At 42.5% G+C, this 24,213-nt stretch overlaps 1 protein-coding gene across 1 annotated transcript in view; it reads left to right on the forward strand.

Annotated features, from left to right (window-relative positions):
• LOC309545976 (cyclic AMP receptor-like protein A) overlaps positions 1–24,213 on the forward strand; it is a 1,007,699-nt gene that overhangs the window by 799,149 nt on the left and 184,337 nt on the right. Inside the window, exon 7 of the mRNA XM_082245442.1 lies at positions 1,098–1,176. Coding sequence (XP_082101568.1) covers positions 1,098–1,176 — 79 coding nt within the window. The remainder of the gene's footprint in view (positions 1–1,097; positions 1,177–24,213) is intronic.

Consider the following 24,213-nt stretch of genomic DNA (forward strand, 5'->3'; position numbering starts at 1 on the left):
GACAATACAATGCATAGCTTCAGCACTGTCCATGGTGCTGACAGTGATAATGAGCCATGCATTACCTATTTGATTCTGTGACAAATGTTTTTCAAGAATTGAATAAAACCTAACTAAACCTAGCTATACAGTTCAGAGTTAAAGGGAGTGTATGGGAAATGTTTTATACTCTGGCTTGGCTTTCTGCTTTGCAGCACCACACAATGGATGTGCTTTACTGCTTCTTCTTACAATGCAAGTCCATGAGTAAGTTGATTCCTTAAATAGTAAGTTCCCAAAGTGGCTGATATATAATCTCAAAAGTTGAGATAGAGACAGACAGAATAATTGCATCGAGCTCATGAAAGCTCCCTGTAGTCGCTAATAAAAAAATATTTTATTAAGTAACCAAAATATAGAAGAGCAAGCTTGTAAAAAATGTAACTAATTTCAAGTTGAATTCTGTGCAGGTTTTAAAAAATACCAATAAATGCAGTTATGTTCCATCTCAGGATTGTAGACAAAGCCATTGGAATCATTCTTTTATGTCCCTTGGCTAACTGTACATCCAGACCCACTGGTTTACAGCACTGATACAGCCTAATATATAGAGCTATTTATTCCAAACTGCATAAAACTGTTTCAGGATTGTTGGCCATGATTTGTGCAATATGTATATAAACAATGGTTACATTGACTTTGGGTGCACCAAGTAAGTATTAGCTGGCAGGTTATGGTGAGCTCTGTCTGAGAGATGGGAAAGTAGTCTCCTTGCACTGAACTATGCCACTGTTAACAATGTATCGGAGTTCTCTCATCACCCAGTGCTTTGTTACTTCCATTGTGTGCACAGAGAATACCAACTGTCTGTAAACAAGCAAGCACTGTACCGATCATTGGTGGAAGTCAGACTCAATGTATTGCCATTATCAGATTCTGAAAGGTCATCCATGCTTAAAGTGTTTCAAGTGTTTGTGGATATGAATTCATGCCAGTATTATAAACAACAAATAAAATCTGCGGATTATAAGGGTACAGCATAAAACATTTTTTTTGTACTTCAGGCTTTCATCATTATCAAGTTTGTAAAAGGAAAATATACTTTTTACTCATTTCAGATGGTACATTCCATTGTTCAGCCTGATATTCCTGATGATGCTGTGTTACCTCCGGATAATCTATGTGGCAAAGCAGAGGGTAAAGTTATACTTTTTTTTATTAACGTTTTAACATCATATTCTGATTTAGGTAATGTGCATATTTCTAAATCCTATATAGTGCCAGTAATTCAAAAGTTTATTTTCATATAGCAAGGAATACCTAGAAATGGCCGGCTTTCAAATTTTAAAAAATTCAAAGGCCAACTCAACTCCAGTTTGTAAATGTTAAACACATATCCTAATGGAAATGTTGATTGCCACTTCCACAAACAAATTGCTAGCTGGCTTCAGCAGGCTTTCAACAAGCTTCAAGATCACTGTCGATGTCCTATTGGAGGAAACGCGTCAGCAAGGAGGCGTGCCGTCACTACGTCACCCGCGGTCCGTGCTGCAGCCGGACGCGAGTACCTTAATCACATTTCCATGCTCTTAGACCGATTTATGTCTGCAAACTGCTTAATACATGTAAGTGCAATCTTTCTTTAAATAATCCCTGGTAAAGGTTAATGCACTATCAGTCCTCATTTGTTTTCATGTTCGAGTGGAGGATAATTTTATCTTTGCTGGAATAACTGAGGGAGCCGTGCACCTTGTACAGAATAAGAGGGATTAGCGCCATCTTCATATGAGTGTATTACAAGCGTAAAAGGTCCTTTTTATGGTTACCTTCACACATTGGTGTTATCACTATATTGAAGGTGGATTGCACATTATTAGCGATTGTGGAAAAATTGGACACAACTAAGGCTCCTACCTTTTTTCCGCCGGGTAAGGAGGAAATTCACCTGGTGGAGGAAAATCACAGTCACTGTTTATCTGTTTGGATTCCTTCACCCCTTTATCACAGCCATCACTTTGAAAGAAGATTTATGAAATCGGACTTTTATAATTAATTTGTGTTTTAAGCTTTTGTTTATACACATGTGTTTATTATTCGATATTGTTTAATATTGGAAAACAACTATTAATAATTTAATTTATTAATAATCACATAGGAAAAGCGCCCTCACTTTTACATACACAAGCTTCAAGAAGTGCCGAAGCCTGCTAGTAGCTTTTTTAAAATTGCAATCGGCACTCCCATTGGATATGTGTTCAGCATTTGCAAGTTTTAACTGAACGGAGTTAGGAAATTAAATGCCCAATAAGTACAAAACAATATGACTATATGAAGGGCACATTTGTGTCTTTTGCCCTTTAAATATTCAAATCTATTGTCCAGGTTGAGATGGAAAGAGTTATATTTAATGTGGTTTTCCAGTATTTTACAATAAATCCACCTAATGATAGACACTGCCTGCCTCCTCTCTGTTCATAAACTACTCTTGGACTCTTGTTCTACCTCTTTTTAACCACTTAAGGACCAGAAGGTTTTACCCCCTTAATGACCAGGACATTTTTTGCGATACGGAACGTTATTTTACTGACAATTGTGCGGTCGTGCGACACTGTACCCAATTAAAATTGTAGTCCTTTTTTCCACAAATAGAGCTTTCTTTTGGTGGTATTTGATGATCTCTGGGGTTTTTATTTTTTGCACTATAAACAAAAAAATAGCGACATTTCTAAAAAAAAAAAAAATAACAATATTTTTTACTTTCTGCTCTAAAACATATCCAACAATTTAGGCCAATATGTATTCTTCCACATATTTTTGGTAAAAAAAAATCACAATAAGTGTATATTAATTGGTTTGCGCAAGTTATTGCATCTACAAACTAGGGGAAAGAGTTATGTAATTTTTTATTTTTATTTTTTTACTAGTAATGGTGGCGATCAGCGATTTTTAGTGGGACTGCGACATTGCAACAGATCGGACATTGAACTGACACTGTTGAGGGGACCAGTGACATTTCTACAGTAATCAGTGCTAAAAAATATGCACTGTTACTGTAGTAATGTCACTGACGGGAAAGGGATTTACACCAGGGGCGATCAAAGGGTTAATTGTGCTCTAGGGAGTGCTTTCTATCTGTGTGGGGAATGAACTGGAAAGAGCCCTGTGTTCCTAAATAGTAGGAACAGGATCCCTGTGTTGATCTTTGACCTTGTTTACATAGATAGCTGTTCTGTCTCCATGGGGAGCGATCACGGGTGGCCAGCGGACATCGCGTCTGCCAGACTCACTAATGGGCTCTCCCTCTGGCCAATCGGTACGCAGCCCCAACTGTCTATTACACAAAACGATGTACAGGTACCAGTGGTGTATCTAGGTTTTATGCTGCCCTAGGCCTGACTAAACTTATGCACCCTGTAATTTAAATATGACCCACCCCTTCCTGTAAAAGCCACACCCCTTCCTGATTATGACCCACCCTGTCATCTGTAAACCATAGACCATAACCACAGTCTATCAGTGCCCATCAGTGTAGCTTCATCAGTTCCCATAAGTTCAGCTTCATCAGTGCAGCCTTATCAGTGCCACCATGTTTACAGCCCATCAGTGCAGCATATCAGTGTGGCCTCATCAGTGGTCACCAGTGCAGCCTTATCAGTGCCCATTAGTACAGCCTTATGTCACGGGATTAGTAAGATTACTCTTTTAAGATATTTGGACTTGTGTTTGCTGCCACTGATTGTAATTATAGGATTATTTCACTTATTTGTATATTAAATAGGAAGCCCATAGTCATTATACAAGTAATTAAATATTTTTGTTGCTGCCCCCCTGCAAAGTGCCGCCTTAGGCCTGGGCCTTGTTGGCCTAGGCCAGAATACAGCACTGACAGGTACGTTGTTTTGCATAATAGAGCCAACCTGCTGCAGTAAAACTATGGTGGCTGGTCGGCAAGTGGTTAGAGTGGTTGTAAAGCCACTGTGCATATCTACTGAAATCCCCTCTGTTATAGCAAGCTATATTGCACAATGTATGTGTTTATTTAAAATGATGCAGCTAAATACCTTATTTCAGAGCACTGCTGTGTTGTCACGTGACCTCCTGCTGCTCTCCTTTCCTGACCTGAGGACTACAGCGGAAGGGGCTGAGATTCCCCTCTGACGTCAGCCAGGAGAAGAGCGGCAGGGCACATGACCGCACAGTGGTGCTTTGAAATAAGGTATTTAGCTGCATCATTTTAAACAAACACATACACTGTGCAACATAGCCTGCTATAACAGAGGGGGTTCCAGTAATTATGCACAGTGATTTACAGCCACATGATATAGCAGCAGAAGGGGAGCTGACAGGCAGGTAGGGAGGGGGAGAGGGAGAGACTGTGTGATCACGGAGGTACGTAAACTGACCATGGTATCATGGATCAGCAGCCATGATTACCATAGTCAGCACACTTAGGGGGACACAGGAACAGGCAGGATCAACCAGGTATTTTAAAGCATAGAATTGGACGAATGACACTGCAGAAGGACTGTGCTGTATATTGTGCTTTAAATGAATAGGATCATTTTTTTGGTGTGGCACAAGAAATATTTTGTGTTGGCATTCAAAAAGCACAAGCTTTCCAACAGAATGTATTAGTTTATATGGATGAGACAAACCACTTAATACTGGCAGGGGTGATAAACTGATTAGCTCTTATTTAGTCGTGCAAAACCTTTATTCTAAAAGGGAAATATAAAACTGTTTGCTGTAACTGCTTAGAAAGTGTGAGCTGGAGTTTGCCATTATTATGTGGTAGGACTTATTTCAGTATAATTGTATTATTCCAACTCCCTCACTGCCCAAAAATACATTCTGAGAGTCCAATTTATTTCACAGCCTTTAGGCGGTTCTGCTAGTTTCTATTGTTTCTCTTAATGCCTATTTCCCACATCATTCGCACTAGTGCAACTTCAAAGTCGCAGGATTGTGACTTAGACTTTGATGCGACTTTACACTCTCTGGCACTCAAGCAGCATCAAAGCTGTGTTAAAATAGTACAGGAACCCTTTCAAAATCATTGAGACTTTAAATCGCATAAATGGGAATGGGTGCCTTTGAAATCAATAGACTGCGACTTGTTATGCGACTTTATGTGTCCAAATGAAGAACTGTCATCAACAAGCCAAGGATTCCTCAAAAGAGTCCAATGCTTTATTATTGTGGTCACATGGTACAAAAAAGGAAACTTTTCAGAGCCACGCAGGGCCCCTTTGTCAGGCAAGTGGTCACCTGCCTGATGAAGGAGCCCCGCGTGGCTCTGAAACATTGCCTTTTGTGTACCATGTGACCACGATAATAAAGTTTGAACCTTTCTTGAGGAATCTTTGGTGTTCTGATGACAGTTCTTCACTTAGATCATTTATGGTTCCCAGCCTGTTGTCATTGCAGCACCCAACATTAACGAATAGGCATCTTCAGGAACGTGTGCGTGGGGAATATTAGGTTTGTTTAATATGTCCAAAGTCGCATGAAAAGTTGCACTAGTGACCCAGGCAAAACCAGATCTGTTCACTGAAGTAGCCAGCTCTACCCTTTTGTCATAGGCATTACAAATCCAAGCATTATTCTTCCTACTTGAGTGTTAATAATGTAAAACAAATGGCGGGAGAGTTAGAGTATCAACCTTTGTAATGGCTTTGCCATAAGGATTAAGCTGGATACAAGTAAAATAATGGTAATTTAACTTGGTCACCGGCAGTGGCGGCTGGTGAAGTTTTAAGATGGCGAGGCACCAGGGATATACTGAGACCCCATATTATGGAATATACTGACTGAGAGTAACAGAGACCCACCTTCATATGGGATATATACTGAGACCCCTATTATGGGCTATACTGAGAGAACCTCTATAATAAAATAGTCCCATGAGGCTGGCAAAGGACAAGGCTGCAAGGAGGGTGTAATGAGCGGTGCACACCTCCAGCAAGGGCCAGTGTGACAAGGATATGTGTATGACGGGGAAAGTTTCTTACTTGCAGCCTGGAACTGGTATGTTGGCAGAGTCTGCGCTGGCAGAGAAATGTACTGAATGGTGGTGGTGTGTCTCTCCTCCCTCCCGGACCCTCCCTCTCTCCCCACGCTCTTTCACTGGCTGTACAGCGTGCTGCTCCCAGCCTCACACTTTCCTCACTTCCACTTGCTACTGCACCAGGGGAAGACCTCCACCCCCTGGTGCAGGGAGAAAATTAGGGAGCTCAATAGGTGGGATAGGAGGGATAGGAGGGATGGGCCACCTCCAGGCTCACCTGCCCCCTATCTATCCATTAGCTTGCATGTGCTTCCACTGTGAAGGCTCTTATAAATTCATTAGAGTTAGGACTGCAGGTAATACAGGGAGCCGTGAAGTGGCCCTGCAGCTTTCACATGCGTTTGCAAATGTGTGCTAACTAAACCCCTGTTTTGACGCAAACTGTTAGACAGGTTAATCTGGTTGGTAAGCAAACTGGCTAGCAAATTGAACTGGGAATTTTACTTTTGTTTGTTTCAGCTCAATAGGTGGGCCTGGTCGGTATTTTGGCCCGCCCTAATAAGCTCCAATTGAACACAATTGGAGACTGGCAGGCACACTTGTAAATTATTTTTCTGATCCTGATTCCTGATTAGACTTTTTTTTTCCAATCTATTGAGCAACAGCAGAAAGAGAGCTATAACAATTAGGGAAGGGAACTGCGGGTGCAGGACTAGCTTTTCAAGGCACAGAACACACTTTATTACACAGACACATAAGGTGTAAGTTTACACAAAAATAAAAACTCAACAGAAAAAATAATTATATAGATTTTTTTTATTTATTTATTGTTTCCTGCAACAAAAACTGGTGGGGCGCTGCCCGAGAAGCCACTGGTAATATGGGTATAGGTCAAGCCAGCTTTAACCTTGAATCAGAATGGTGTTTTATCCTTAAGCTGGATACACACTATCCAACTTTTGTGGTTAGATTTCCTTCAGATTTACCTTGTCTATGTAGTGCAAGGGCCTGCCTGATTGCATACACATTGAAAGTGTTTAGGTTTGACCTCATATTATATGGTTTTGGTAAGTCTAAAGGAAAAAGTCTTCAGAAAATCCTATAGTGTGTATGGCCCATTACTCTTTGGCATGGGACTAACCTGAATATGTACTACTTATGAACCAAAGGTGTGTCTGAATAATAGGTTGTGTTAAACCCTGGTCTGTCTGCACCAGTCTGGATTTCTTCTGTTGATTTGAACAGATTCTCTGTGATTTGAACATGTTTTTTATTTTTGCCTGGAACACTAAACTAAACCTGAATCTGCTCAGACCGCTACCCTGTTCTGACTGTTAAAACACTCCAGGGTTACAATAAGAAGGAAGTCGGCACCCATGGTGGCACAGAGGGTTCAGGAATTATATTACATTGTACCTTTAAATCTTGGGGCTCCAGTATTTAAATGTTAACCTTTATTTCAATGCTTTCCCATATTTAACAAAGTATGGTTCAGCTGTTAACAGAGTGAACTTTCTATACTTACCTCTACTTCGCCCCGTTTGGTGCCATTGATTCAGTGAATCTGGATTTTAAAAACTATGGATGCCCCCTTCCCCCTAAACACACACACCTCATGTCACAGTGCGCAAGCCCAGGAAAAAGGATCCCAAAGGAAAGAAAAACTGCTTCTTTATTTTAAACAGAATATAATATGAGTGCACAGCTGGTAAATCTAGCGAGCTGCAGTCATGGTTTTGTACCCTGACCTTATGAACATAGGAGCAGATGCACCCTCTGCAGTTATGTCCTAGCATGCTAACATTTTATTCCCTTTATCAGTAAAATTCAGAATTCTGTACACAGCTCTCAGCGCTACCACATCATTCAGTGGAAAATAATGCACTCTAATGCTCCCTCCGAGGATTTATTATATCCTTCCCCCACAGTCTGTTTTGTCTGCTCGCATACTGCAAAAGTCTCTCTAAGGACATGTTTTGAGAAACGCATTTGTTCACGTAGTTCCTTTGGCAGAAATCACTTCAATCGGAGGTTACCAGGAAGCTCTGCTGATTACATGAACCTTTGGCCACTTATAGTGTTTTTGTGGAAGCCAATCAGGAGAATTTATTTCACAATACCACAATGTTTTAAAATAAGAAGTGTGTTTATGTGCAAGCCAGACCAGTAAGTTTCTCAAGCAGGTTTCAAATCACAGTTTTTAGCTCTGGTTCACACCAATGCGGTTTGTCATGCGATTTGACAATTCAAAATCACACAACAAGGAACTGTTCAAATCGCAGCGACCTGAAATATTCCTGCACTACTTTTTTGCAATTTCACTTGCATTGACTTCTGTTAAATGAAGTAAGGTATTGGGTGTGGGGAAGGAGTGTTAAAAGTTGAATCCATCCCCCGAGGGTACAGTCCCCGTTATCTAGTCATACAAAAAACGTGAAATTGAATGAGACTTTGTGTGTGCCTTCTAGGGTATACTTATCACCAACTCATTAAATATAAAATTACATAGAGTTTTATTTCACATCAAAAACAATTAAAACATACAGTATCTCACAAAAGTGAGTACTCACTATTGTTGTAAGTGCTTTAGACATTAATGGCTCTGTGTTGATTTATTTTGAGGGGACAGCAAATTTAAACTGTTATACAAGCTGTACACTCACTAATTTACATTGTAACAAAGTGTCATTTCTTCAGTGTTGTCACATGAAAAGGTATAATAAAATATTTACAAAACTGAGGGGTGTACTCACTTTTGTGAGATACTGTATATGTTAAAAACATATTCACACATGTGACAGCCATGGTAGTAAATCTTTAGGTCTTAGGATCCCATGTAATGGCCAACACGTTCAACGGGCTGCCCCCCTTCATCAGGGCCTTCAATCCTCTAGAACAGGGCTTCCCAAACTTTTTTGGGCCGAGACCCACTTCTGAATACATTTAGTTTTCCAGACACACTTGCTTGTAATTGAATATTGTAAAGGGCTACAGAATTTGTTGGCGCTATATAAATGCAAATAATAGTTGTAAGTATTCAGCACCCTCAGACAGTATAAGGCAGGCAGAGGACAGAAATCAACCACCCCAGGACAGGGATCAGCAGTTTATATGGCACTCACCCTCCTTTCTCTCCCAGCGGTCCACAGTGAAGTTGAAGCCGTTTGCCCTCTCCATGGCCCAGTACACCTCACCCAGAGTCTCCATGATGAGAAGCTCTATGCTGGTCTTAGTGTCCTGGCTCTTCTCCTTCAGATCATCTACTGGGGTCACAGAAGCTGCCATGAACTCCTGACACCGCCGGGCCACCTGGTCCTCCTATGACACTGAGGCTGCCATCTCTGCCCACTATAGCTGAGAGAATCCAGCCACCAGTCTAGCAACCACAACTGCCCCCAGCAGGACCAAGAAGCTGGCTCAGCCCCCGATGAATATATACTACATAACAGCTCACATTCGTACAAATACAACATTACAATGCCATAGAAATGGTTACTCACTGATGCAAGTATCCTCCTCCACGGAAATGCAGACCAGCCCCAGGAAACTGCGTGGGCGGGGTCCTGAATCCATTGCGATTTGACTGCTCTGGCTCTCTGTAATTTGCACAGGCTCGCACAGCACAATTTAAACTGGCCCACTCTCAGTGATTTCCGGCTCAGTGGGACCCACTCAAACGCAGCTCGCGACCCACAGTTTGGGAACTCCTGCTCTAGAAGGTACTATAATATCAATACGTTAGACACTGATATCGTCTAGTCCAGTGTTTCACAACTCCGGTCCTCAGGGCACACTAACAGGCCAGATTTTAAGTATTATCTTGGGTAAATGCAGACTAAAATACTTCAATCACTGAGCAGCAAATGAGATCACCTGTGATGTATTTCAGTTTTCTTGCAAACCTGGCCTGTTAGTGTGCCCTGAGGACCGGAGTTGAGAAACACTGGTCTAGTCTGCCAGGTCTGTTGAGAACACAACTCAATCCTCCAAAGTCCATTAATGTTTGCAGATATTGTCAGGTGTATAAATCCAAACTTAGAATGCAGAAGATAAATTGATCTTCACTGTCATATATCTAGTCCATATCTGACATAGGGTTCTCAATCAGGAAATTAATGTGTTGTTGAGGCTGAATAGATTTGCCTCTGATTAACTAGGAGGTTCGTGAACTTCTTAGTGGAAGCCAGTTCTCTAGTCCAGCGTGACATGTTCACTGATCGCCAGGCTGGACTAGAGAACTGGCTTCCACTAAGAAGTTCACCATCCTCCTAGGTAATCAGAGGCATGTCTATTCAGCCTCAACAATACATTGGTTTCCTGCTTTAGAACCCTATGTCACATATGCACTTGGATATATGACAGTGAAGATCAATTTATGCATTCTAAGTTTGGATTTATACACTTGACAATATCTGCAAATATTCATGAATTTTGGAGGATTGAGTTGTGTTCCCCACGGACCTGGCAGACTTGCTGATATCAGTGTCTCACACATTGATTATACAGTACCTGTTAGAGGAATAAAGGCCCTAATGAAGCGGGGCAGCCCACAAAATGTGTTGGCCAATACATGGAATCCTAAGACCTAAACATATACTACCATGGCTGTCACATGTGTGAATGTTTTTAACATATATGTTTTAATTATTTTTGATATGAAATAAAACTCTGTGTAATTTTATATTCGATCAGTTGGCGATTAATATACCCTAGAAAGCACATACAAAGTCCCATTCAATTTCACGGTTTTTGTTAAAAGAATAGTTCATATTCCCATCGCACACCTTCCTGGATACAGGCACATCAGTTGTGGGTGCTGCAGTGATCACCAGCTGAACACTGGATCTATCACAGATACATACATATCCGCCAGCACACCAAGGATCTTGCACAGCATGAAGAAACTTTTTATTGCAAAAGGATCCCATCGGGATAGGTGCAACATTTCGGAGTTATTCAGTATCCCCTCACATGCCTGGCGACTCCAAAACGTTGCACCTATCCTGATGTGATCCTTTTGCAATAAAAAGTTTCTTTGGACGGTTGTGCAAGATCCTTGGTGTGATGGCGAATATGTATGTATTTTTGTTAAAAGAAGTCACAAGCCACAATGGAATCGGAGGTCCAAATCCCACTAATCTGCGGCTATGAAATCGCACTGAAGTAGCGCGATTTCAAAGGTGCTCTGGTGTGAACCAAAGCTCGCCTTCACAGTCAAAGGAGACTGGAAAGTTAATAATTCTGGGTGATAGACATACACATACATCTTTGCACACATGTAAATGACAAAAGTAAAAGTTTAATATTCACTGACAGTACTAAAAGTTTGGCCAGTGCCGATGCCTAAATTTCTGCCAGATGTAACACTAAAGGAGGCTGGCTGGCTGTACATTACAGAGGATTCCATCTGACTTGTGCCAAAGCAGGCGCGTCTATACAAGGAACGGCTTGCTTTTGTGCCAGACAAAGAGAAGCCTCTGATTTGCACACATTGGTTAGCTTCCTGCAGCTTAACATAGAGCCACAGTGACTGACAGGGAGAGCAGCCTGGTAGGCGATGGCAATTACCGTTATTAGCTCTGTTGTTAGTGAATCTTAGTTTCTTCAGCTTCACAGCTTCACTGTATTTAAACAAACTCTTGGCATTTTAAAGTCCACTAGAAAGATGAATATGGAAGCAAGATCCTCTCTAGCTCTACCTATGGCTACTGCTGTGACATACGTATGTCACTTTGGAATATTCTGAGCAATGAGGAGACCTAGCTTGTGTGGTCCCCCATATTGTCAAAATGGAAAGTAATATTTTGTTCAATTTAAATTTAAATTTTCTTCAAAGATTTACACATTTGAACTGTTGTTTTATTGCATTTTCTATTAACTTGTATAAAATCTTCTGGATCTATGATTCTCAGTCATTAAAGCAAGCTGGAATTTCTAGTCGGAATGCATAACACTGCCTGGATGCTTTTTTTTGTCTGTGTGTCAATGACTAAGCCAAACAATTTAGTTTTGATTAGGAGAAAGGGAGCACTTCTCCCCTCTAAAATATTTGGCAGTTTGTGTAAGCTGATCTCCTCACTATTAAGATCTATTAAGGAGCTTACAGTTGTATTCAAAATTATTCAACCCCCCAATGCTGTAAAGGGTTTTAGGGAATTTAGTGTACATTTGTAATTGTATTCAGAATGAAATCCTACAAGGACTTCTTAAAGAACCATATGCAACTAAAATGACATCAATTGGTTTTGTAATACAGTAGTAAATGTTTCTTTTGTGAATTCTTCATTGACACAATTATTTAACCCCTTAAAGACTACCACTCTGAAGAACAGAGGTTCATTGAAGTGTTTTCAATCAGGTATTGAAAACACCTGTGGATGTCAGGGAGCAGCAATAAAGCCTAATAAGCACCAATTAGGCAGCTTTAAAATGACTGTGATACTCAGCTCCTTCTAGACATTTACTGGTGTGGTTACAAACATGGTGAAGTCAAGAGAATGGTCCAGGAAGACAAGAGAAGAGGTGATTACTCTTCACAGGAAGGGCAATGGCTATAAGAAGATTGCAAAGATTTTAAACATACCAAGAGACACCATAGGAAGCATCATTCGCAAATACAAGGCAAAGGGCACTGTTGAAACGCTACCTGGTCATGGCAGAAAGAAGATGCTGACTTTGACTGCTGTGCGCTACCTGAAGCGTAGAGTGGAGAAAAGTCCCTGTGTGACTGCTGAGGAACTGAGAAAAGATTTGTCAGATGTGGGTACTGAAGTTTCTGCTCAGACAATACGGCGCACACTGCGTAATGAAGGCCTCCATGTCAGAACTCCCAGGCGCACCCCCTTGCTGTCTCCAAAGAATAAGAAGAGTCGACTGCAGTATGCCAAAAGTCATGTGGACAAACCCCAGAAGTTTTGGAATAATGTTTTGTGGACTGATGAAACAAAATTAGAACTGTTTGGGCCCATGGATCAAAACTATGTTTGGAGGAGGAAAAACAAGGCCTATAAAGAAAAGAACACCTTGCCTACTGTGAAGCATGGCGGGGGGTCAATCATGCTTTGGGTCTGTTTTGCTTCTGCAGGTACAGGGAAGCTTCAGCGTGTGCAAGGTACCATGAATTCTCTTCAGTACCAGGAGATATTGGATGACAATGTGATGCAATCCGTCACAAACCTGAGGCTTGGGAGACGTTGGACCTTTCAACAGGACAATGATCCCAAGCATACCTCTAAGTCCACTAGAGCATGGTTGCAGATTAAAGGCTGGAACATTTTGGAGTGGCCATCACAGTCACCAGACTTAAATCCGATTGAGAACCTCAGGTGGGACTTAAAGAAAGCAGTTGCAGTGCACAAGCCTAAGAATGTGACTGAACTGGAGGCTTTTGCCCATGACAAATGGGCGAAGATACCCGTAGATCGCTGCAAGACACTTGTGTCAAGCTATGCTTCACGTTTAAAAGCTGTTATAACTGTAAAAGGATGTTGTACTAAGTACTAAGATTGAATGTCACTTGGGGGTTGAATAAAACTGATAATGATGTGAGCACAGAAAAGACATTTGTGGTTATTTCATTATAAATGTTATGTTATATTTGTCTGACCTACACGTGCCTCTGATTTAATTGTAAGCAGGATGACTGAATGATCAAAATCAATGTCAAACTGGCCAAAACAATCAATTTCAGTGGGGGTTGAATAATTTTGAATACAACTGTATATGCTGCTTGGAGCATCCCATCTACTAAATGTAAATGAAAAATATGTAATATGAACAAGGATTTTTTTTCTCAGAGAACAGGTGAAGGAACTACACTTTCTGAGTCATTCATGTCTGCATCCCCTACCCAGCTCCAAGCACCGACTCTTGGTTTCACCCCTACCCACCTCCCAGTATGACCCTTTTAGAGAATACAGAGACAAAAATTATTTTGCAGTGCTAAGTAATTTGTAAGTAATTTGTAAGTAATTTGGTAATAACAACAAAAAAAGCAAAAAAACAGGTTCCCCACAGCCAGCAGCATAAGACCCCCCTCCCCCAGTATCAATAGAACCCCACAACAAAATACTACCCCAGCAACAATAGGCCCCAAGCAGCAGCAACAGATCTCCCATCAGCCAATACCAATAGACTCTCCAGCAACCAGCAACAATAGACCAATTAAAAGCAAAAAAAACAGGTTTACCCCTCTTTATGACCAGGCCATTTTTTGTGATACGGCATTACGTTACTTTAACTGACAATTGCGCAGTCGTGCGACGCTTTACCCAAATAAAATTGTTATCCTTTTTTCCCATAAATAGAGCTTTCTTTTAGTGGTATTTGATCACCTCTGTGGTTTTTATTTTTTGTACCATAAACAGAAACAATACCGACAATTTTGGGGAAAAAAAACCCAATATTTTTTACTTTCTGCTATAAAACATATCCAATAAAAAAAATGTACCCGCTGAAAAAAAGCTCTGAATATGAGCATGCAATATTCCATATTTACCTGATCAAATATAAAAGCAACTATAACAATGCTTTATTTTAGTACTCAACATAATTAAAGTGATTGTAAATACTTTTTTTTAAAATAACAAACTGGCTTATACTTACCTACGAATTTCCAGTGGGTGGATGAAACCTGCCTTTTAGTTACACTAAGCCCCAGGTTTTCCTTGTACACCATTACAACCTTCTAGCTGCCAACCACCTAATGACTAAAGACATCATCAGTTGATAAGGAGGATGTAAGTTGCCTGCATATCATCCTTGTTTAAGCCTCCCCTGCCTCTCTCCATCAGCTTTGGGGTCTCATTAGCTAAGTGAGAGAGGCAGTGATAGAGGGAAAAGAGAAATATTGGAATACTAGTCAGTACCAGTTTGCAAAAGTTTATTTGCTTTGGAAGAATAAATCACCTTTAATGTTGAGAGCCGGTTCACGCTGAGGCGATCCGACTTTGGGGGGCGACCTGTGAAGTTGCGTGCACCTCTGTGCACCGCGACTTCGGCGCGACTTGCAGAGACTTCACATAATGGAAGTCTATGCAAGTCGCTCCCAGGTCGCCCCAAAGTAGTACAGGACCCTTTTTCTAAGTCGGAGCGACTTGTGTCGCTCCTATTAGAACGGGTCCTGTACTACTCAATGGACCGCGACCTACCGCAACTTGTCAGGCTGACAATTCACCTGACAAGTCGCGCTAGTCTGAATGGGCTCTGAGTATCCTATGCTTATTGATGTTGCTGCATGATGAAAACTAACAGAATCGTTTTTACATTTTAGAATAGGGCACCTCAAGACCGTCCATAATTTTAAAGGGTGCCTTGACCAGAAAAAGGTGGAGAAACACTGTTCTAGCTAATAAAAGCTAACAGTATGTACGTGATGTTAGGCAGGACTTTTTCTTTTAGAAGTTTAAAGCGACCAATAGGTTTGTATAGTAAAATCCCTGAAGCGGATAGGGTAGTGTCTGTCAAATGCTTATACTTCTGGAATAAAAGAAATATCTACTGTACACCAAAAATATAGTCCTTTGCCTTTCCAAGAGAATAGAATTGTGTTTGAAGGCTGATGGCAGGGGGAACAGTGTATGAGTAGGAGTAGTTTAAGAAGGGTGTATGTTGAAAATATTGAAGCAGGAACATGAAATCACTGATGTGGTTGTGTATTAGGTAAGAACTTTTACCTCTCCAAGCATTGAAATGCAACAAAGCTTTCATTTTTTAATTCCAACACACAGAAAAAATACCTGAAAAAAGTTTAAAAATGGTATGGTAAGGCAAAGCGTGAAAGCAGAAGAGTGATTTACATTGCTAATCACCCATAGAGGAGCTCTGATCAGCAATACCAGACGTTCCAGCAACAAGAGCCTGGCGAATTGCTGTGACTGATGCAATAGCTCTATACTTACCATGCTAGCTGAATTCTGAAATACCCAAATCTAATAAATCTCTTCTGTGCCGGCACAGCAATAGCACTCATAATAGTGACAAGGCAAACAGCGGGACCTGCACCTGTGTATTGACAGAGGAACGTTTTGAATGGTGGAAGTAGGGAAATGAACATTCGTATGTGTTGTCTTTTCACAGGCGACAAAGGAAAAAAAAGAAAATAGGGTGGAAAGGGAATTATCAGCATGAAGCAGTTTAGCATATTTTACATTTCATTACTAGCTGGTTTTCATATGCTCATTATCCGTAGTCACCTGCATCACACTAATTAAATCATGGTACAAAAGATTTGACAGAATCATACAAATAATAATCATGGTTTAAGCAAGTAAGATTTTTTTCACTTACTAGCACAACTAATCAAGATCATAGAGACAGACTGCCCATATAAATAATATGGCTTATTTTAAGTAGAACTATCATAAACTTGGGAAATTCAAATAGAGCTGTAATGAGGGTATCTTTATTGAAATTTATGTCCAAACAATCAGGAGAGCCAACAAACAGTAAAATTACACATAAATCTATCTAGCCGGCTTTTTATCATATTAAGACCCCGTTCACACTGGGGCGACGCTACTTGCCGGGGCGACCTCACAGGTCGCGGTGCGCAGCTCGCACCGCGACCTCGGAGCGGCCGCCACGGACTTCATATCATTGAAGTCAATGCAGGTCGCTCTAGGTCGCCCCCAAAGAAGCTCCGGACCCTTTTTCTAAGTCGGAGCGACTTGTGTCGCTCCTATTAGAACGGGTCCACAGCTACTCTATGGCAGGCGACCTGTCAGGCGACCAGGTCGCCTGACAGGTCACCCCAGTGTGAACGGAGTCTAAAGGCTCAATAATAAAATGGGGGGGGGGTTTAGAGGTAATGTTAATATTTGTATACAACTTCAGATATATATATATAAATATATATATATATATATATATATATATATATATATATATATACATACATATATACACTATATTACCAAAAGTATTGGGTCTCCTGACTTTACACACACATGAATTTTAAAGGCATCCCAGTCCCAGTCAGTCTGTAGGGTTTAATATTGAGTTGGCCCACCATTTGCAGCTATAACAGCTTCAACTCTTCTGGGAAGGCTGTCCATAAGCTTTATGAGTGTGTCTATGGGCATGTTTGACCATTCTTCCAGAAGCACATTTGTGAGGTCAGGCACTGATATGGACGAGAAGGCCTAGCTCGCAGTGTCCACTGTAATTCATCCAAAAGGTGCTCTGTTGGGTGCAGGCCAGTCAAGTTCCTCCACCCCAAATTTGCTCATCCATGTCTTTATCGACCTTGCTTTGGGCAACAATCATTTGGTGGAGGGGGATTATGGTGTGGGAATGTTTTTCAGGGATTAGGCTTGGCCCATTAGTTCCAGTGAAGGGAACTCTTAAGGCATCAGCATGCAATTGTACAATCTCAATTTTGTGCGAACAGTTTGAGGTTAGCCCTTCCTTTTCCAACACGACTGCACACCAGTGCACAAAGCAAGGTCCACAAAGACATTGATGAGAAATTTTGGGGTGGAGGAACTTCACTGGCCTGCATAGAACACCTTTGGGATTAATTAGAATGCAGACTGCGAGCCAGACCTTCTCATCCACATCAGTGCCTGACCTCACAAATGCACTTCTGGAAGAATGGTCAAAAATTCCCATAGACACACTCCTGAACCTTGTGGACAGCCTTCCCAGAAGAGATGAAGCTGTTATAGCTGCAAAGGGTGGGCCAACTCAATATTGAACCCTACAGGCTAAGACTGGAATGCCATTAAATTTCATTGCACGTTTAAAGAGCGCTGAATGCTCGATTCTCGGTTTTTAGTAAGCAGAGAGCTGGTAACTGTCAGTCACTGTTCACTCGCTCCTCCAGCGTTCACTTAAGCATCAGGCTATGGAGGGGGCAGGAGCCACTGGCTTGAGCTCTCAGCTGCATTTTGAGAGGCTGAGCCAGCTAATGATTAGGCATCTGGGTGGATCCCGACATTAAAGTCGAGGAACTCCCTAGATTCTAGACCAGCTGAATGGCGTCAGCCAGCAGTGGACTTTAGCCCAATGTTAGCTAAAAAAGAGTCACAGGTGTGCAGAACGAAGTGCACTCCTGTGACCTACAGACAGACAAAGAAGGAGATGCAGGACTTTTAAGGTGCAGCTTAATGCTAAGTCATTTTACAACTCCATTAAAATGTAGAGCTTTATTAAACAAATAGACACAAATCTATAAAATCATTGGCATATCAAATGTCACCATACACACATGGTAGCATTCTGAAGTTATTTTGAATGTTTCTGCACTTTTGTTACGACATGTTTCGCCATACTGGCTTCCTCAGGAAAATGCACAGTACATTGAAACTTCTGGACAGAAGAAATATATACATACATGTTAGTAAATTCCATAATCCCATACAAAAAACCCCTTTGTGGGTGACACACAGAAAAAGAAAAATGCTAAAAGCACAACATTTTACTGAATACAAAAAAATACATAAACTATATATACATCCCCTATCCTCAGCATGGGTTCCCCAAAGTATGGCTTCCTACCTTGTTGTAAAATTGTGTGCTTTTTGCATTTTTCTCTTTTAGCTTTTTCTTCGGACTGCAGAGATTGGTAGCAAAAAAGACTCATCTATTTTAGCATAGGCAGTACTTTGATAAGTACATTATTAATCAAGTGGTCCCATGGGGACTACGTATACAAATATGTCCAAATATAAGAAAAGTTGAATAAGATGTAAAAAAAAAAAGCCTGGGAGTCTAACCTGCAATCATGTTCGTTTAACATGATGAAAATATTAAGTGATCAATATGAATCCAATATTACCAACCTAGACAAGAAGATACAGGGCTGGCAGGATGAGCATAAAGCTTTAACGGCATTTCCAGGGTATGCTGACAGAGATAAAAAAAAATTAAAGGAACACCTTACTAATTATGCCACCAATCTCATAAAGCTAGGGAAAAAAAAACATATGATGGGAACAGGCCTATAAATAGGCTCAACCTGGTGGAAAACGCCGCAGGGGTCAGTACAATTTAGAGTTTCCAGCAACTAAATATGCTAGAAGTGAATCTGGCATCTCTTCTTTATCCTCAGTGTCTTTTGCACAACTAGGTCCATACTTAGAGGGGGCATCTAATGCATCCAAGAAAAGGAAAACCGATGGTGAAAGCAGTGCACCTTCACATCACATCAGAAAAACGTATGCTCCTCACAAAGGTAGGCAGGCACGCCCCAATCACACACAGAATGGCACGGCACCAGTCACACCGAATAATGGTAACGTATTGAGTAATATATCCATACCCTCCCTTTCACTGTTTGGAAGCACTACATCTTCCTAACAGGTACCACAGTTTGCACAACAAGTAAGTGAACCTTGTACTGACACATTCAGATTACAGATTGAATTGCACACAGCTCCGATTTTTTTTTGCTCCACAACCAATGTGGACCCTAAAAAAACAGTAGGTAAAACACAAACACCCCATAAACAACTTACTCAGACCCCAAAGTAGATCGGCCCGATCCCATGTTGTGGAAGGTCGGGAGAAATATGATATCATCAACCTATCATACCATCCATTGTCAGATAGTGAGGCTAAAGTTTTGAATTATGGCCTCACCTTCTGCACTGATCAGGAGGCTGACAGTTTTGAATTAGTTAAAGACCTTCATTTGTTTGCAAGATGTCTCATGTACAAAGTACTGTATGACAAAATCTCTGACCCTAGTGAAGCCCCCACATTTGATAATTCAGTGTTGGAGAATATCTCTATAGAGGAGTTGAAAGCCCTTCAGGACCTAATGGAGTTATGGGATGAGAGTAACCCAGAGGGGGAAATAGAACCAAGTGACACCCAGGGTGGGGCTTCAAACAATGTATCCCTATCATACCATCTTGATCAATTTCCACCTAAATCCTACAAACTCAAATCTAATTAATTTCCTATATTACAAGGCAATCCCAACATTTGGGCATTTGTCAAACAAGTAACCAAGGCTATAGAGAATAACAATTGGAAGTCAGGCCCTCTGCAACACTTACACCTTTCTCAAAGGCAAGCTATAAGATCGCTCCAAAACACCAAACACATTATCATTAGGCCCTCTGATAAAGGTGGGAATCTTGTAATTATGAATAGAAAGAAAAATGAGAAAATGTGTTATGACATTATCCAGAATAAACAATGGTACAAACCAGTACCTCCATTGTATGTGGAACAGAGTGCAGTTAAATTTAGTAATATTGTGATGCAGGCATATCAACAAGGCCTAATCAACTCCAACACATTGAAGTTCTTGGATAACAAACATCCAAGAACTCAAAAGTTCTATGGCTTACCCAAGGTGCATAAAATTTGGACCCCCCAGGTCGCCCCATTATATCAGGATGTAACTCACTTATGGAGAATGCGAGCCATTTAGTGGAATACTTATATCCTCATGTTAAGGGACTGTCCTTTTATGTTAAGGACACCATTGAATTATTGAAGATTATCAATGGACTACAGGTCCCCTCCGGAGCCTGGTTGGTTGCCATCATTACTGAGGCCTTGTACAACTCTATTCCTCACACACGCGGCATAGAGGTTGTTCAAGACCATCTATGCAAACGTTGTCAACAATCATGGAAATATAACAAGCTCATTATGGAGTTGCTTTCCTTTATCCTGACCCACAATATTTTTTTGTTCAAGCGCTCCCACTACCTCCGGGTGCAGGGTGTGGCTATGGGGCCAGATGCGCTCCCTCATATGCCAACCTGTACCTGGGGGATGGGAGCGTGAGTTATTCTCCGATGAAAATCAGATGGAAGGACTCAATAATATCGTATCATGGTGTCGTTACATAGACCATGTATTCATGGTATGGGCAGGATCAACGGATGAATTAACACAATTTCTTGAGAGCTTAGGACAAGACACATATATTTTAAAATTCACGCATATTTATCACTTGGAAAGGATCACATTTTTGGATGTAGAAATATTTATTAACGAAACAGGTGTTATTTTCTTCTACTCTGTTTAGGAAATCTTCGGCTAGCAACACAGTGTTGCACCAGGGCAGGACCTGGGTTTTGATCCGGTGCTTCCAGGCCTTTGGTGTGCGGGGGCGGGCGCTAGCACTAGGGGGTGTGGGTAGGTCATCACAACGGGCTTCGCTGTTGACGTGTCCCCACCCCTGGCTGTCCTTGGGTCCTGACCTCCGTGCGCTCAGGGGACGCTAACGGGCCACTGACTGGCTTGTCTCACGCATGCATGCCCCCCATCTTAGCATCCACATCTCGTCATGGTGTTTTGGCACCAGCGGGATGGGGGGATAAGTAGACCCGTGTGGCTGAGACCAAACTGTAGGAGCACAGGGAGCTGGATGGTCCACCCCCTGCAGGCAGGTCAGAACCCTAAATCTCACACCTATACCTTATATAACTATAGACTAAAAGAGCAGTGTATTAATGTGTGGCTTGTATGTTATCCTTCAATAGAATCCACTGGGTCCATCAGGACCACAGGACTGGCTGGTATCCTGAGGAGTTTGACGCTTGGGATAGACTAAGCCCAGTACTGACTCATTAAAGGTATAGTGGGTAGTAATTTATTGTGACGCAAATAGGGGCTTACTGTGCCTGAGAATCTATAAGGTATGCAACTCTTTTTGTTGCATGTACATACTTACCTAATATTTATTTCCTTGGGATTGTCACCTTTATGTACCCTCATTTATCTTTATTTATGGCATTGGAGCATCATATAGATCTACAGTATCTCACAAAAGTGAGTACACTCCTCACATTTTTGTAAATATTTTATTATATCTTTTCATGGAACAACACTGAAGAAATTACACTTTGCTAGAAGAGTACATTTATACAAGCGTGTGTGGAGGCAACCATGTGAGGAGTACAAATACAAGTATGTCTTGTCTAAATTCTAAATGGTGGGAGTGTCATGGTCTGGGGCTGCATGAGTGCTGCTGGCACTGGGGAGCTACAGTCAGGGCCGATCCCAGGCGGGCGCTGCGGGTGCAGTGCGCCCAGGCGCCGCCTGGTGGGGGGCGCACTATCCTCTCCCGGCCGCAAGTCTCTCACTGCAGCCTCGGAGCTGCTATACACATTGCAGTTGTGAGCTGAGGGGCGGGGACCGCATCAGGGTGTCCACGGGGGGAGGGTGACACCACTCTGCCTCTCATTGAATCGCCGCTGCTCCACATAGTACTGAGCAGGACAAGTATGGGAAGAGGGCGCAGTTTGATGGGTACAACCCTGCCCTGCACAGAATATGCTGCCGAATGTAAGAGACAGAGAGCGGCTATGTACCTACATGTAGAGTAGATGGTATCACCCACCCCCTGCCTGCACAGCGCGCTGTACTATTCCCCAAGTGACAGAGTGGAGGAGGAGGGGCAGGTGAGGATGGAAAGTCTCCAACTATCAGTGCTTCCTGATGACTCCAGAATAGATGCACACTGTATAACTTTCCTGCTTCTGAACAGCGGCTTCCTCTCCCCTATCTAATCCTTTTCATCACTCCTGATTTCTCCCACAGCTTCCTGATGTCCGTGGGACATCGGCACCCTCCCCCCCCAGCCTTCTGTTTTTATCTCTCCCTGCTCTGGACGATCTCAGAGCTCATTCCTCCTCTGTGTAGTGACCCCCCCCCCCTCCTCCTCCTGTGCCCTTTCCTCTGACCCCCTCCTCTCTAGCTGTACAGCAAAGTTGAATGGTGCTCTTTATCCTCCTGTCTCTGTGCTGCTGAGTCTACCACGATCTACTCAGCTAACAGGTAAAAAGTTCAGGCTTTTTAGTCCCTGATATGGCTGTGCAGACAACTGTTCTATTTTTAGTAAGGACCTATTAACAAGGGGTGCAAACAATGTGTCTCCCATGCTGGGCTGTCTTTTATCAGCATGGGGGTACATAGGTGTACACATCCCAGTGCCACCACCTCATTAATTTCTACTGGGACATAAGACTGCATGGACACAGCCTCTGTATTCTAATATGACACACAGATGCAGGTGCCAATAGAAATGAATGGGACGCTGGCACAGGGATGCACACAGCGCCCGTACATCCCTGTGCTGATAACAGAGCGCCCTGCACAGGTTACACGTCTGCACCACATATGAATGGGCTCTAAACAACTCATGTATATGGAGGCAGGGCCGCCATCAGGGGGGTACAGCCAGTACTCCTGTATGGGGCCCGGGCAGCTGGAGGATTGGTGGGGAGAGGGATCAATGACAGAGCGATGCACTGTCTGCCTCTTCCTCCACCAGCTGAAAGCCGGGTTTTCCCCCCTCTTGCCGGCTTACAGCTGTTTGTCCCCCCCCCCACACTCAGAGCTGGGACACGGGGACGGCAGTCTGGAGAAGTGGTGGAGTCGTGGAGAGGTAAGACGTGGGAGGAGGTGCGCTGTGTGGTGCTCCGTGGGCTCTCCTCTCCTGTCTGAACAACACTCGTGGGCTCTCCCCTCCTGTCTGAACAACACTCGTCCATGCAGCATAAGAGACAGGATCGCTCTTACATTGCATCGCACTGTACACACACACAGTTTGATTACCACCCCCTACCTTCTCCACGGGCTGCTCATCTCCCGACAGCAGGAAATGTGGGTGGGGGGGTAATCAAACGGTGTGTGTGAGTGTACAGTCCGATGCAATGTAAGAGCGATCCTGTCTCTTATGCTGTGTGTTGTTCAGACAGGAGGGGAAAGCACAACACAGTGCACCCCCTCCTGGCTTAGTAGTGGTTTCTCCCTGTCGGTTTGGGGGGCTTACAGAAATAATAATGGGAAAATAATTTATGCCTGGGATGTTTGAGGGATTGGCAACTCTCGTTGCTAGAAAGTGTAAAAGTGTAATGGGGATTTGGGGGACAGGGCATTTAATAGAAGGAGGAATGGGGGGGGGGTACGTGCTTGTAGGAGGGTTTGGGGGATTTGAGCCAGAAGGGGGGATTGGGGGGAAAGTTTGTGCTAGGAGCGGGGCTAGGGCATTTGTGCTAGGAGGGGGGAATTTGTGCTGGGGGGATGGGGTTGTGAATTTGTGGAGGGATTCAGGGGGTTGTGCTGGGAAGGGTGATTGGGAGGGATTTGTGCTAGGAAGAGAGATTGGGGGGGTAATCATTTTGATATTTTCGCCGGAAGTGGGGGGGGGGGGCCCTGTCAAATAGGCTGTATGGGGCCCTGGGATTTCTAGCGGCAGCCCTGTATGGAGGCTTAGTGATATCACTCCGTATGTGAGCCAGGACTATGGAGGAGCCGTT

Source organism: Pelophylax lessonae (genome assembly GCF_965119305.1).
Source record: "Pelophylax lessonae genome assembly, chromosome: 2".
NCBI classification, from domain to species: Eukaryota; Metazoa; Chordata; class Amphibia; order Anura; family Ranidae; genus Pelophylax; species Pelophylax lessonae.